At 33.6% G+C, this 16,482-nt stretch overlaps 1 protein-coding gene across 3 annotated transcripts; it reads right to left on the bottom strand.

The window, feature by feature from the left end:
* Positions 1-9,178: 9,178 nt before the first annotated feature.
* On the bottom strand, positions 9,179-16,273 carry LOC105254632 (peroxiredoxin). Of its 3 annotated transcripts, none has more exons than XM_025413905.1 (4): positions 16,030-16,273; positions 15,269-15,492; positions 14,728-15,192; positions 9,179-9,481 (listed from the first exon to the last, which is right to left on the bottom strand). In XM_025413905.1, exons 1-3 carry the CDS (start codon positions 16,072-16,074, stop codon positions 14,733-14,735), a joined length of 729 nt encoding a protein of 242 aa, XP_025269690.1. In that variant the 5' UTR covers positions 16,075-16,273; the 3' UTR covers positions 9,179-9,481; positions 14,728-14,732. The 3 variants fall into 3 exon arrangements, with proteins under 3 accessions (XP_025269690.1, XP_011261726.1, XP_011261725.1); XM_011263424.3 differs by lacking the exon at positions 9,179-9,481 and adding an exon at positions 12,122-12,338; XM_011263423.3 differs by lacking the exon at positions 9,179-9,481 and having other exon boundaries at positions 14,448-15,192.
* Between the last annotated feature and the right edge of the window lie 209 nt (positions 16,274-16,482).

Here is a 16,482-nt window from a genome sequence, read left to right as displayed (position 1 = left end):
AATATTTTGCAAATTATTTGATAAAATTATTTTTGGTGCTTGATAAAGAGGTTTTAAGTCGCAATATACACAATTTCGTTTACCTTGAATTATATAAAAGATGTACTAAATTGATAATGCATTGCGCTATTATCGTATTATCGCAGAAATTATATTGATAATTACATTTAATTATTATTGGATGATATTTCGCGTTTTATAGTAGCTAGTTAAATTTCTTTCTCTCTGGAAAAATAAGACATTTCGACTTATGCCTTCTACACCGAGTGCCAGAGATATTATGCTAGTCCGCGCAATTGTGCTGAGAATTGAACTGTGATTATAATGATTTTAAACTCCCTTCCTTGAGCCACGGGCGACGAAAGTTGGCCGCGATCTCGTATGGTTTCCCTTCCGGTCTCCTTTGTCGCTGATGCAATAATATCGCGTCCTACAAGTTGTCGCTTCCAATTTATTTGTGTACCGCACGCGCGATGCGAAAAATTTCACGATATACCGAAGACGGGAATTAAACTTTACTTGCGATTCACTTGATATTTGGAATCTTTGCAGAAATAATAATAGGAATAATAATAGAGCGATAGAGCGACTTGTGCCGATGAGAGAAACAATTCGCGCGGATGCGAGAATGAAATTTTCAAACCGTCCCGCGCGCGATTGTGCGACACCCGATATTTTAATTGTTATCGAATCGTTTCTCCAATTGTTTCCCCTGTAAATAGTCTTTGCGCAAAATGTAATTCGCGTTTACGTAATTTTGAGCGCCGAGGGAGACGTTACGAGCCCGTGAGCGGAAGCTGCATTAATGTAATCCAGGGATTAGAGTGTCGGTGCAACTTCGGTGAGTTCAATTTTCAATAAGGAAAAGAGAAATATTGTAAAAGTGTGTGCATTGTGTTTCCATTGTCGCGTAATAAACACGGAGATTGTTTTTGCGTGTCTGCAGAAATTTGAACTCGCTAAAATTACATTGGTTCCAATACCTGATGTATAAATGTATGATGTATGATGGGATTCTCGCTGTGGTTGTAAAATTGGACATATGGACACACTCTCATACATATATGTACACACATCACACACACCACACTCACACGCACACACACACATACAAATACACACATTAAGACACAGGCAGGGTTCCTACGATATATTCCACATGTTGTGATAAGTATCTAAACGAATAATTTTATTAAACAGAACAGTAGAGTTACGAAATACCGCCTCTCTCATATTGTATATCACCTATCTATAGACGTCAATTAAAAAGAAGATTCGCCATACCGTGTTTTATACGGATATTTGTGATCCGGGATCTCAAATTATTGTACAGCCGATCGTTTTCGTAATCGCTAAATAATGATCGTTGAACCATACAATGCACGTCGTTCGTATTTCCTTTACTCAGGATCGATATTGAACAGCTAGCCGCGATCGTTGGATCTCATTTGCAAAGTAAAATCGACATTCGCCTATATTCGATATAGGTTCGAATAAAAAATACGAATATTGCTTAAATTGCATTTTTGCTATGGTGCCCGCAAAAGGATAGTAATGGAACAATGGAACGCATCGGCGGTACTCACACAAAAATCCCGAGTCCAAATTAATCCCGAGTTAAAATTAATTGTGTTGCGCGGCTTTTTATAAGGGGTCGTGTCATAACTAAACAAATTGACACAGAACAAAAATGCAACGTTCCGTTTTCAAAATAAAATCGACGGGCGATTCTTTGATGGAGTCGCGAACAAATCAAACAGTGCATCGGTTAATCAAACCCATTGATATCCATATTTACATGCCTATGCTGTCTACATTGAACACGATCACGTAATATGGATAAACAAAAAAAAGTGAACAAAAAAAGATTGTCATTGAAAAAGAATTTTTACATTATATTTCTTTTACATTATAAGTTTCTAAACTTTTCACAGATAAATATAAAGAGAGAAAATATGGCATAATAGATTCTCTTTCGAAATTTAAAGTAAGAATTTTTAAATCTTTTCTATCGGAATTTATATCAGACAGTCTAATCATTCAATTCGTGTAAAAGAGACAATCATTAATCTAAAATCAACGTGTAAAATGCCTTTTCTTGGAGCAGTAAATCAATAAACTATGAATAATAATTTGTAAAATAATTTAAGGAAAAATAATTAAACATTCAAAAGACTTTAATTTTAGAATCATTAGTTTGAAATGGAATAATCAGAAATTAAAAACAAAATCTCGATGCATGACACAGATTTTTTATATTATTATCTAATAAATATTTAATTTTCTCGCAATACATAGGCGTTTCATGCATATAACATCATTTTTCATTTTTTATCCTTTTACACAAATAACGACAGACCTTTATAAACCTTTTTCAACGTATTACATTCAAAGACTTGGATATTGCAGAAAATTTACATTAATTAAAAATTTAGATGTAAAAGACGCAAACATATTCTTTAGATATCTGTGGCTTATGAGATATTATTGCATAATCAAAAATGTAGTATAATAATTACAAGTGTATGTGTGTGGTTTTTCACGCGCTCCACTCTTGACAAGAGTGGAGCATCAAGCGTTCCAGCACGCATTTGACGCATGCATACGCGCATTCACGCACGTCGCACGTCGAAACGGCAAAACTGGCAGCGACCACGAGGGAGAAGTGACGACAATGCACCTGCATCGCCTACATTCCGCATCCGTTGCACATCCGTATGCGGTGACAACGTATCCGAGTAAGTACACGCGCGTAAGTACGTGCACTTCAATCAACGCTCTCGCGCCATCACACCTTCGTCTCTTTGCTGCTCCGATTTCTCTGATCTACCTTTCGTTTATGAATTCTCTCTCTCTTTTTCTCTCTATCTTTCTCTTTTTGTCTACCTTTTTATCTCTCGCACGGCATATTTACAGCTTTATCGACTTCTTCTTCTTCTTCTAAATGTCCTGCTCGCAATACCCGCAGTAATCTTTCATGGACCAGAGGGAATTGTTAGTATCGAGGATATTGTCTAGCCTCGCGTTATATCTGTTCCTGTGTACGGTATACGCGATGGTTTTACATGTGAGTTCTACGTACATGATTGTGTTTACATTGTACATCTATAGGAAGTGAATATTTGGGAGATATTCATTGATATCTCTTGGATATTGAATAACTGAATACATATTGCGTGGCATTTAGATATTCAATAAATATCCTAGAAATTATAAAATATGTCGTATTCCTAGGATTATTACTTATAGTATTCATAGATATGCATTAAAAGTGACAAATTCCCTTTAAAACATAGAAAAATACAAATTTATTAAAAATTAATTTCTTTTTAGAAACAAAAATTTTACTTTGTTAACGCTGCTTTTAAGTGCAATTAAAAAGAGAAACTGTTGTTATATCTTATTTTTACGTAAACAAAATATTTTGTTTCTATGTAAAAATATATGATGTATCACATTAAGATTGAAAAAGGGCAACAAAAACTGCTTTAAGTAACGAGATTTTCAAAGTTTGTTGCATTGTGTAAATCTGATCCATTTCCAAGATTGCGTCAAATCTAATGGCTGCGCACGAAGACGACCGTACACAAAAATATATTTCGGCAGGGAAACTATCCACAAACATTTTCACAAGACCTTTTGTTGTTCGTAAACGGAGAGCCGATAGCAAAAAACTATACATACGTATATCCGCGCGTCGTGCTGTAATACAAAAAAAGGGAAACGAACGTCTCGTTATAGAAACATATCGAAATTGTGCGCAGACAAAGAGAAGGATATATATATATATATATACATATATATATATATATAAAATTCAGAAATCAATTATTAAATCTATTATTACTTAATTTTTCAAAGTACTGAGCATTGATTACGAAATAATAAGAAATTTTTATCACACACATTCAATCAGCATAGTGTTTAATGATTGATGAGCAACATGGCTCATTTTTTTAAATAAATTCGATTAAAATTTTATAGCTACAAAGCTATTATAGAGCATTCTTAATAATTAATAATAATTTTCATGTGTAAAATCGTAATAAATTAAGGAGGATTGTAATAAATTAAAAATAATAAGATTAATATAAAAATAAGATAAGTTAAGGACAATACGGGAAAATAATAACAGATCATATAGAAAAAAATATAGAAATATAAAAAATTATAGAAAAAATATATTAAAATAAAATAATTATTTAACAAGTGTATTAATATGTTAAACAAATATATATATATATATATATATATATATATATATATATATATATGTAAACGGGATAAAATCAAATTTAAAAAATTTAGCATATTAAAATTAGAAATATTATAAATATTGACAAAAAGAAAATAGTAATTGTCACACTCGCGTATTTAAAAACAATTTGAAATAACTTAACTATGATTTTTAAAAAATTCTCCGATATTTCCCAATTTGTCTTTTGAATCTTATTATCTAAAGCTGTATTTTTTATAAAAGTGACGTATGTGCGCCGATTAGCTTGACCCTCATCGTGTTACTCCCTTTTGAAGAGAGATTTTCTGGTTTTTAAAAGCATATCGAAATCGTGTTTGTCGAGGATTGAAAGTTTACCAGCTCATTGTCGCCGACAATCCGGAATCGAGTTGCAGTCCTCTCGCCCCACCACGCCTCCCCCCCACCCCTTCTCTCTCTCTCTCTCTCTCTCTCTCTCTTCTTTTCCTATCGTATCGTGTCCCAAAGTAATTTAACACGTAAGGGGATGACAACAGACTTGGAACTCGCGTCCTTTTAAGGGTCCATAAGTGACGATCATATTACGTCAATGAATTCAGAAAATTTGCCGGAACAGATGAGTTTTTTTCGTGTTCTTACATCGCGATTGCCTCTGATTAATAACAGTAAAATAGCAGTAAAAACTCATTTTTTTTACAGAAAAGAAATATTACATTAGTTGAAAGTTTATCCAAGATCTTTTATAATAACTTTTATAATAACTTTTATAATAACTTTGATGATTGATATCAATGTTGATGATCTCTTTCAAGTACAAACAGCTTCTTCATCTTAAAATCTAATAAGAATAGAGATAAAAATTATTTCGTTCAAATTATTTCGAATTTATAGTTTGGAGAAAGTTAACTTTAACGAATTACATCGATATGTTTGAATCGATTGTTTAAATCGGTGAAGAAAATAATTCCAAACGTGTCTTTGTAAATTATCGATATTACAGAAACCTTATAATGTACTATCCTGAAGATGTGCGTAAACCTAAATTATCTCAATGAGAGAGATGCGGATTGATAAGAAATTAATTGTCGCGTCTACCGCAGAAGGTCGTTTAATTTGCTCGCAACCTCGTCGATCGACTAATCGAGTTAATTACCGTGCACGGGGATAACGCGGCGATGACTTTGTGACAGCTGTAGCGACACGAAACAATGACCACCGCAGATGACTCTCTTGGAGTAAGAGGGTGAGTGTACGGTCGATTTATCGCGCCCCATTATCGCCCCCGCGATCGTTTCGTGACCGTTATTACCTGCCCGTAAAGAAGACTCGAGGCCGGATAATTACTCTAATGGAATAATTTTTTGGAAGAATCTATCGTTGATGCCGCGGGCATGCACGACAAAACACACGATAGCATAAGCCACACCCCGAAGAACCGGCGTCCGCGATCTGTAACTCGTTAACCGCACGCATACACACGCACACATATATACACCATCTTCCGTAAAAGGAACCGATAAACATAGAAATGAATAAATGCATCGAGCTCTCGATTATTATCGCACTACTAATCCCCGGAGAATGCAGCGAAATTGCAGTTGTGAGATCTCGATAAGATACCCTTTGTTCCCCTATCAATCTTTAATTTTTCTCCGTAATTTATTTTACCCCGTAAATAGAAATATGTAAATAAATTTATTATTTTTGTAAATTTGCGATTATTTTGATTGCTTCTTTTTGAATACTTTTATATGTGATAAGATTTTTCTATATTAAATATTTCAATTATAAAAATATATATTTATGTGTGTGTGTGTATAATAATAATAATAATAATAAAGATCACATTTTATTTCGATAAGAAATTCAACAAAAATTATGCATTTCGGGAAAATCGCGATTTGTTTTCGTTTCCGCAGATCTTAGAATTTACTGTGATAGATTTTTTAGCGCAACATTTTTATACACATGCAGTAACAGGAAAACCAATGTCAAATTACGTCTTGTACTCCAGTGGGACTTCCTCCGAGGGTTATATTAATATTTATGATACTCTGTAAAATGTATCCATGTTGGAAAAGAAACTTTTGCCCATGTATCTCTAATCGTCCCTCGCGATCTTATGTTTTATTTTATTTTTGTTTATTTTTTTCACCGCATTCTTTATGCCAAATGTGCGATGTCTTGATATCAAGCTCCTTAGAGATCAATATCTTATTAGAGTTATGTTATAGAAATTTTTTCTTTCTTTGTACGAATTCAAATTGCGCTGTAAATACATAATATGCAAAATATACATTCTCGTTGCGGGAAAAAAAGTCAGCATACCTTCAAAAAATGATGATTGAATCGCTAACATTGATCGTCATGTTTATTATGGTATTCTAGCGTTAAAGTTGAACACACGCGCGGTTTTCAACGTCCGCATTCGAGGTTGTCGAAGTAGTTTCCGAGGCCGACGATAGAATTCGTCTCGGGGTAGAGAATACGGGGTCTGACGCGGCGACAAAGAGGGCGAAAGAAAAGGAGAAAGGGAGAGAAAGAGAGAGAGAGAGAGAGGGAAAGAGGGAGAGAGAGAGGAGAGTCAATGGGTATAAGCACTAAGCACGTAACTATAAAAGGAGCCGGGGGTTGCGAATCGTCGCTAGATTAAAAAGAGGCTCCCTTTTTCGCTTGCTCTTTTATGCCGGTGCGCGCCGCGCCCTACACGCATCGCGCGGTTCAGTCTCTTCGCCCGTAACGTTAACGTTACGCTTACATATACCCTTACGTACACACACATACATGTATAAATAGGTAGGTAGTATATATACGAAGTATTCGTACATTCACGCGCATTCGATATCTCGCGACCGTCCGCTGGAAAAGCAATTCGATCTGGCAGCGCGAGCATGGTGGGTACAGCCACCCTCCTCTCTTGCCCCTTTTTATCTCTCTCCAGACCTGTTCAAGCATCGGATTTCCTGATGCTGAATTCGACTTCGCGATGTGCCCACTCTTGCGTTTATCGGAAATGCAAATTGTGGCGAGCGTGATTTCCGCCGGTTATCGTCCGTATTCTGAATACGACTTAATTACGTAAATCGTTTCAAGTAGCTAAAGATATTCTCTTCATCTACTCATTTAATATTATAATTAATAATTTGCTTATTCCCATATCTACTTTTGCATCTTGCATGATTTCATAGCAAAATTTACTTCAGATAGATCTTCGAAATAAACAATTTTCTTCAAATTTGGCTATTTTGTGCCGCAAACTTAAAAAAAATATGTATAAAAAAATTAAATCAGTAAAAAATTATGTATAAAAAAATTAAGTCGGTAAAAAAAATGATTAGCAATGATGATTTGATAATCTAAATATTTAAAAATAAAATCTAAGTATTTAGAAATAAAATATTTAAATTATAAATTATTTTAATTGTAAATTTGAAAGTATTTAATTATTTTTACGAGATATATATTTAACTTATAAAAAAGTAATAATCATTCCGAAACGGAAATTAATTCCAAATTCAAATCTATTTAATATATTTATGCAAATATTCATATTTTTTTGCGCGCATAAAGTTACATTTAAATGTAATAATTCCGTATCATAGCACAAATATTTGAGAAACACAGTAATTATTAAGATAAATGCCTAACATCCTAACAAGCACATAATATCTGCAATGCACAATGCATGTCCATCTGCTTCTATCGTATACACAAAGCCCATAATGCTCATATTACAATAATTAATTATTATAACTGATCATATTACTACTCATAATAGAGAATACAAGTATGAATAAGCAGATAACAATCAGCTGTTCGAACAAATTTTGTGATCTATAAGCTCCATGTCGCTGATTATTTTCTTAGATAAGTGTGTATAGGTACAAAAACATTAGTTATAAATTAACAAAAAATTTAAAAAAATATTTACTAACATTTTTTTCAATCTTTTTGTTAATTTATAACTAAAGTTTCTACAAAAAAATTAATTTGATCAGATTAAAAGAATGAAAAAAATTATCTCAAAATTATTGTGGCAACTCGATTTTCACTTCATCTTTGTATCATCTCATTATGCTTGCCAAGCTTGAATTATACGAGTTATGATCGTTTAATTTCTCTATCATTTTTATCTCGAAAACGAGAGAGATATCTGGAGAAAGAATGAGAAAGAAAACGTCTGTACACTCGCGGATACAGGTCCATCGGTAAATGGATGGATGAATCTGGGCGAAAAAGGGTGCCTTTGAGCTGCCGAGTCCGTTGCTGCCAGATTAATTAACGAAGCACTCGCCCGGGGACCGGAGGAGGATCAGCAGCAACTCCGTTATCAGGGTGGAGAGCTAATAGACAGATATCCCTGCCTACTTATCTATCAGTCTACCTCTCGATCAACCGCTTTCTCATCGAACGGCACTTCCATTCGCGTCAATCGTTAACTAATTGCTCATGTTACGACAATTATCTCAGTTTGAACTGTGCTTTCTTTATTTAAACATTTTATTCTCTCATTTCCCGCGATAAAAATGTAACAAAAAAGAATGTTATAATTTATTTCTTTTTTTCAATATTAATAGACTTTAAACATATGTGTTCTGCTAAATATTTAAAAAAATGGAATTAATATGATGAAGTAAAAAATAATTAATTTTAGCTAATTTTATCATCTCCGAATAAAAAAAAATTAATTTACCGAATAACTTAATAGTTCACATAAAAGTCCAATTAATAATTTTAATTTCTTTTCTCTTAGTACTAAATATTATGTAAAAGTATGACTAAAACATGTAAAAATAATTATATTTATCATAAGGTTTCTAAAATAACAAGAAGTCTAAGTGGATCAAAAGTAATACATATTTCATTTAAAAATCATGTAAATTAAAAATTTAATAATAACTATAATTATTTTTGCATATATATTCTAAAAGCAATGATTTACTTACCTCTGAATACTGCGAATTTAAAATTTATTATTTATTCTCGTGGGATCCCGTAGCGCTGAGGAAGAGTTTAAATATAATCGTTGGAATCATCGGGCGTTTGTTTCACGTTACAGATCCGCCAAAGATTTCGAAGCGTCCATCTAAGTAATTACTGAAGCTTAGGAGTGTCGTCGGGGTTGGGACCAGCCCGATGATGATTAAATGTGAGAGATAAGATACAACTGCTTCCCCTCCACCGCGCGCATGCAGTACTTTCGTGTTAAACCGAGTCTCTTAATTGAAGTAGCAGCCTTTTGAATATTCTAAAACGACGTACTATCTGAAACATTATAACACAGCGGTTAATGATGATCCTCGAACACGCATCAAGATCTTCATCATAAACATGTAATTAAATTCCAATGTTTTTTTCTATTAAAGTATTTATCTATATATTTATAAATATTGCTTTAATCTTTTCTTAATTTTTTTTCACTATCACATATCTAATTTATGTAATATTATCTACAATATATTATACAATTTTACAAAAGCTGTCAAAAAACATATATCGAAAACACAAAAGAAAATATGAAAGAGTTGGAGCACAGCCTGCCCTTATATATAATATTTCTTCAATACTCAAATTAATTCTCTAAAAAACTGACGTACGCAAATGCGCCTTTCTCTGCGCTAATAGACTCGTCTGCTCTCTTGCGCTTTCGCTTTCTAAAGCACAACGTTGACCCCGACGTTCTGGGGATAATCGACTGAAAATAACCCCAAGAGACGAGCACCGGGACCCCCCCTGGATCTCTGATAGAGTCGTCCTTCAATACAGCCTGGTGCATCTGTTCCTTTTGAAGAGGACGAATGACTCCGACAATTAGAAAAGCAAGAGCAGCAGAAATCCTATCGAGAGATCGCGCGCTGCACGACCTGCGTCTTATTTCTCGCTTACAATAATCGGGATCGTCGAGATTACGCGATCATACATCTGCAACGATATTATCCGAGAACGTAATAGAGGCCGCATCAATCTCAGTTAACCCTGAGGAGCATGAGTAAGTGAATGGAATAAACGCGATATAAAGAGCCATAAATCTCTAGAAAATTTTAAAAATATAAAACAAATACTAAAATAAATTCTAAAAAAAAATAAAATTTTTCTAAGGAATATTTTATAAAAATGTAAGGTATTAAATTATATAAATTTCGATCTTAACGTTTCTAAATAAATCAATAAATTTTATAAATTTGAAATAAAGAAAGTTTATCAGATCTTAATAAAAATTATACAAGCGAGAATAAAAATTGTGCGATATACTTCAAATAATATCAGAGATGAATTCTCCTATTTAATTCCATCTCATTATAGTGTAGTTAAGGGTTAACGTTAGTACGGTCAGATATAATTGACTTTTGTGCTTATAGAATTTCCTACAATTAAAGCATTTGCATAACGCAATAGCGTGTAGGAAATATCTTTTCATCAAATTGATGAGCAACCAGCGTGGTGGCGTGTATTATATACACAAGGTGATAGATTGTCGGGGACAGACACGCTAGGGGTTTGTTCGTTTAATACTCACTCTCACCAATTAATACAAATACGTGTATTAAATAGGTGTAGAAGTGTATGTATGTAACTGCTTGCTTGCATTTAAATTACATATGAGAGCTAGCGATGTATTTTCTTTCTTATCTTTCAAACCGTTTCTCTCAACATAAGTCTCTTAAGTAGACTGAATAAGCAAAAATAAAAATAAAAGTATTTATCTTGTCATAAAGTAAATTTGTTTGTTTTGTGTTGTGTCTAATTACACGCTTCACATTTTCTTCTATACAATACAAATTCTAAAAAAATATATATTGCATGCGTTTAAGAATAAATCGAACGTAGAATCGTAGGAATGCTGTAAATCTACACAAACTATTCCCTGGAAAAAAAAAATATCAAGTACTTTTATCGCTACCTATGCATTACGAGGGTTGCTCGACTAAAAGACGCCTTACAAAAACGGAATGCCCGGCTTTAAATCCCAGCTGATTGCAAGTTGCTGAGCAGCGTTGTGATTACCAAAGCGCAGTCTGTGCGATCGGCGGTCGTTCGCGGTTGAACGAAAGTGCTAAACGACCAATAAGAAAGTAATAGCAATACACAGAAAGACAAAGAGAGAAAGAGAAAAAGAGGGAGGGGGAAGGGAGGAGGAGAGGCAAAATCCTGGCGCTGGACCGGCGAAGGGGTGGCTCCGCGCGCAATTACGGATTTTGAGTGACAGATGCTCGCCCAGTCGGCAGTCGGAAGATTAAAACAAGTAATCAAAGTCCCAGTAGCCACCCCGGGATGGATATGGATGGATGCACGCCTCTGGCCCCCTCTCCCTTGCCCCGTTTCACCCTGCTGTCATCCCGTGCATCCTCTCCTGGTTCCCCCTTCCCCTTCCGTTTTCCCTCTCTTTTGTCGTGTCTTCTCGCTTCAAAACCCTCGTACCCCACGAGTTTTGCTCCTCCTTTACTCATCTTATTCCCTCCTGGAAGTAGCAAACCACCAAGAGGGTAAGCCCCGCTACTATAATATCCACCTATAGCCGTCATCAAGGCGCGCCTTGAATGCTCCTTTAAGAAAATGTTCCTTTCGCGAGCAGTCGCGTAGGAAGATTATTAGGCGTCTTGAAGAGACGGGTGAGAGCGGCAGGGGACTGGAAATGAGTTATATTCAAACGACGCGAACTCCCTATCCTACTTAAAGTGCTAAAGATATGTCCAATGCGTTAATAATAAAGATTCTTTAGAGGAAGAAGATCAATAAGAATCGTTATCATGACAATTTGCTATATTAAATTTTTCCATAAATGTATATAAATTTGACACGAAACTCTGAAAATAATATGTACTTTATTTTTATCAGAGCAATTTAATTATCATTCAATATATTAATCTAATCTAAATATTATGAATGTCATTTTTCTGCTTATATGTGAAGCCTTAAGAGCGAGACCATCGGATCTAGATAAATTTTATTCACCGTTAAGATAACAATGTTCGATAAAATAAAAATTAGTATAGCACTTGCTAAGATCGCGTAGGGCGCAGGCACAATTAGGACTCGAAACCTTACTGTTACACGCTCGACTGTCCCACAATAGAAGAACCGTAAACCAAGGGCGGTGGACAAGAAATCCCTCGATTAGACTCTGCAACATAATGCCGATATAATCTGACCACTTAATCGGCAAAATATAATGGTGAATCGGACAATTATGATTGCAATTTCCCCTGCCCCTGGCTACAGAGTACAAAGCAAATTATTTCAGAAAACTACGAATAATATTACCCTTCATTCAAAATGTGCATATATCGATGTAAATAAATACTAATAAAATCTATAAGTCGAAAAATAACCACTTTGCTTCCTCCGCATACAGAACATTACAGCAATATTGCGGCAATATTGTAATGTTGCTACAATAGCAAGATTACAATATTGTAATATTGTCGCAATATTGTTGCAATGTTGTGTGCTGTATGGGTCTAAAACAACCAGCAAACACAGAATATTGCAGCAATATTACAACACTGCAGCAATGTTGCTGCAATATTCTGTGTTTGCTGGCAAACTAATAAGTAATAAAAATAAAAATAGAAATAAAAAAAATGCAATCGTGCATTTACTTCTACCTTACTTTCCTATCTTTTCATCAAGATTTGATATCGCTTTTCAAAAAATAATAAAGACAAATGTATGTACGCGAAAGTAAAAAGAAATTCCATTTTCCGTTTTATCCAAGTAAAACCTGTAAACCCTGTATCTCTGTATCACCGGAGTAATTTCTTTTTTTCCTATTTTACGCTTTGCGACGATAATGAAACCGCGTCGCTACGACATACAATTTGTCGGCATACGACTGTACCGCGAGACGCGAACACGCTACGCGGTGACGCGAATGTGATTAGTCTCGAGATTTCCAAGCACGCGCGGGGATGGCGTACCAGGATTGGATTTGGCGGAGGCGCAGGGAATGGAGGATGAGCCGTTTATCTCAGGCGTCGCTTTTCAGCAGTTTTTCTCCCTCTCGCGATCTCCCGTCGTACGATGCGCCCCGACTCTTTGCTTCCCGAGGCTCTCGTCTCTGGTTACTTTATCCCTTCTTCCCGGGGCGTTCCCCGAGCCGGCGTGGTGCCCCAAGACGCGTGTATATCCTCTCTCTCCTCCTCACGAAATAATAAGCTCGCTCTACTAAATTTATCATGAGCAGCTTTTAGAAGTGGCAGCCTGCGCCAACAGCGCACCTGCCAGCTTACCTACCCGCTGACATTATAACGGCTTTTAATTCCGTCATCTACCTTTCGCGCTGCGTTCTAATTATCTTATGGCATCCGCGCATATGTACATCTCGCTCTCGTATTGCAATGTAATTTTAGTAACCATGCTAATTGCTCATATTCTACGCTACATTACATTTTAACGTGAATTGAACAATCATCGTTGAGAAATAACTTGTGAAAAAAATAATATAAATATTTATATTGAACATTTTATAAAAAAGTAAGATATTATTTATATAAATTTAAACATTTCTTTTCCGCAACATAAAAGATTAAAACTGCAGGATGCCATATGTTATTGAATATATACTATTATTTGTGTGCCTACATATGTACTGTATGGATACATATATAAAAATTAACTTAAAAATTAATTAGGATATATTTTATAGTCTTGATTAGAAAAAATATAAATTGACATTATACTGAAATTTTTAAGTTGTGTATATATATACACACATCATAAAAATAAAGATCTCTTATTAATCTGTAGCATTTTAAAGTACACACACATGCATATTTCAGATTATTTCTTTTAAAATCACAAAGTATAATATTCCAATTGTAACTCAGTCTTTAAATGAAAAAAGTGAGATTAATAATTTCTATAATTTTTAAATAAAATGGTCTTCAAATGTAGAGAATTTTATTCCAATTTTTAAAATTCTGTCTAAAATTATTATATAATTCTCTGAATAGATAGGAGCATATAAATGCGATAGATTGTTTTATGATATATGTTTTTTGATTTTGTTCATTTTATATAAGTAATTGAAATATTAATCATCTCTATTATACACATTTTCTAATTATATGTATCATATCAAATTAAATTGTTATAATTTGTAAATGTATTTATCTTTTGCAATCACAAATAGGAAAGATCTGACATAAAACATTCTAGAAAAAATATTAATTAAACAACAATTTGATTAATTTAACCAATTCAAGAGAATTTCTGTTTTTTTACATTCGATATCTGCTCTATAAATTATCTATATCATCTGGATTTCTCTTAAGTTCTTCACACATAAATTTATGCAAAAAAATGAATGTAAGATGTGATATGAAAGGAGCATATAAATGCGATAGATTGTTTTATGATATATGTTTTTTGATTTTGTTCATTCTATATAAGTAATTGAAATATTAATCATCTCTATTATACACATTTTCTAATTATATGTATCATATCAAATTATAATATAATCTATCGTACATATGCCTGTCTTTTAAAGAAATCAATAAATATATTACCTAAATTAATTAACTGAGTTAAAGTACTCTTTGCTGTCTTTTGGATTTGGTTTAATAGTTTTGGAATCTGGCTGCCAGTTTGCAGGACACACTTCTCCATGCTTCTCAACAAATTGAAAGGCCTTGATCAATCTCAATGTTTCATCAACACTTCTACCAACTGGAAGATCATTGACACTAAATTGTCGAAGAATTCCCTCCTTGTCTATGACAAAGAGACCTCTAAGTGCAATTCCCGAATCTTGCAATAAAACATTGTATCTACTGGCTATTTCTTTGTTAAAGTCGCTTAGAAGAGGATAACCCAAATCTCCTCCAAGGCCACCTTGTTTCCTAGGTGTATTGATCCATGCCAAGTGACTGAAATGCGAATCTGTTGAAACTCCAATGACTTGTGTATTTAATGCCTCAAATTCAGAGACTCTTTCACTAAATGCTATAATTTCCGTTGGACAAACAAATGTGCTGCAATTAAAAGATAACAATTACTTATGGACATATTATAGAAACAATAAATAATAATTTAAACAAAATTACTTACAAGTCTAATGGATAGAAAAAGAGAACCACATATTTTCCCTTATAATCGCTTAATTTAATTTCCTTAAAGTCACCTTTAACTACTGCAGTACCAGAAAACTCTGGTGCAGGTTTCTGAATTTGTGGCCAATTGCTAAGCAACTTTGAACTCACTGTAAAATTACGAATACATTCTGCCACCAGTGTGTTATTTGTCTTTGCCAATGATCCAGTTGCAGTGACAAGCTGTAAATATATTCACATTAAAACAGCGAGAATTAAACTTAATACTTTAAGCGATTCATGATAACATTCAAATCTATTTATAATTTTATGTTCTATGTATTTATTTTTTTTTTTAAGTCTTTTCAACCTGTCGATCATCTCACACATGTATAATGCTATGAAAAGTAACTAATATATTAGAAAGTACAATAAGAATTAACATATATACATTTAAATAATTCTGCCAATCCTTAGAATAAAATCATACTATGTGTTCTCTAATGCATATATATATTCTCATATCTATTTGGTATATATGTAAATTTTTATTTCTTCAAATGTTTCTTCTTTATTGACACATAAAATAACAAATAGAAAATTCTATCTTGATGTTGTCATGAATCAACACTTATAAAACGGATTTTACACTTGTATCGAGGTGTATATTATTTGAGATTTATTGTTATAACCATGTTTGCATGAAATGAATCGGCAAAATGCATAAATATATAATTTTAATCAAAACATGATAGAACATGCAATAAATTTGATGCTTACCAATTTTCTACCTTGCAGGTATAATGGGGCGAGTGATCGAAACATTGTAAAAACGAAGATCGGTTTGCGATACAATTATTTGTAGAACTTGCAAGACTTGTAGAATCGTAGATTCGAAGAAATCTTGTACTGTAAATATGATAAGTTTCGCCAACCTTTTATTCACTTTTTTTAATATGCATATTCCGCAACCAACAGTCTCGCGCGGGAACGAAGAGGTTACGAAATATTTTGAGATGCAAGAATAAACTCTCCATAAATTTTATCGCATTTATACTAATATTACGTTTACGTTATATATAAATATTACAATGAATATTCAAATAACATACGAAATATTTACGATCGTCAAATATAGAAATAATTATAAAATTAGAAAGGCAAAAGTTGGCAACACTTATTCAAGTAGAATAGAAATTAGTTTACATTTAAATTTGAAAAATGTGCTTTTTA

The sequence above is a fragment of the Camponotus floridanus genome, unplaced genomic scaffold (assembly GCF_003227725.1).
Source record: "Camponotus floridanus strain SB8 unplaced genomic scaffold, Cflo_v7.5 scaffold71, whole genome shotgun sequence".
In the NCBI taxonomy this organism is placed as follows: Eukaryota; Metazoa; Arthropoda; class Insecta; order Hymenoptera; family Formicidae; genus Camponotus; species Camponotus floridanus.
This window is presented reverse-complemented; position numbering and strand designations above follow the sequence as displayed.

Coding starts and splice junctions, on each gene's coding strand:
- LOC105254632 (XM_025413905.1), bottom strand. CDS start 16,074: ATGTTTCGATCACTCGCCCCATTATACCTGCAAGGTAGAAAATTG. Junction 15,493..16,029: donor ACCTGCAAGGTAGAAAATTG/GTAAGCATCAAA, acceptor ATATATTTACAG/CTTGTCACTGCAACTGGATC. Junction 15,193..15,268: donor TTTTTCTATCCATTAGACTT/GTAAGTAATTTT, acceptor TTTTAATTGCAG/CACATTTGTTTGTCCAACGG.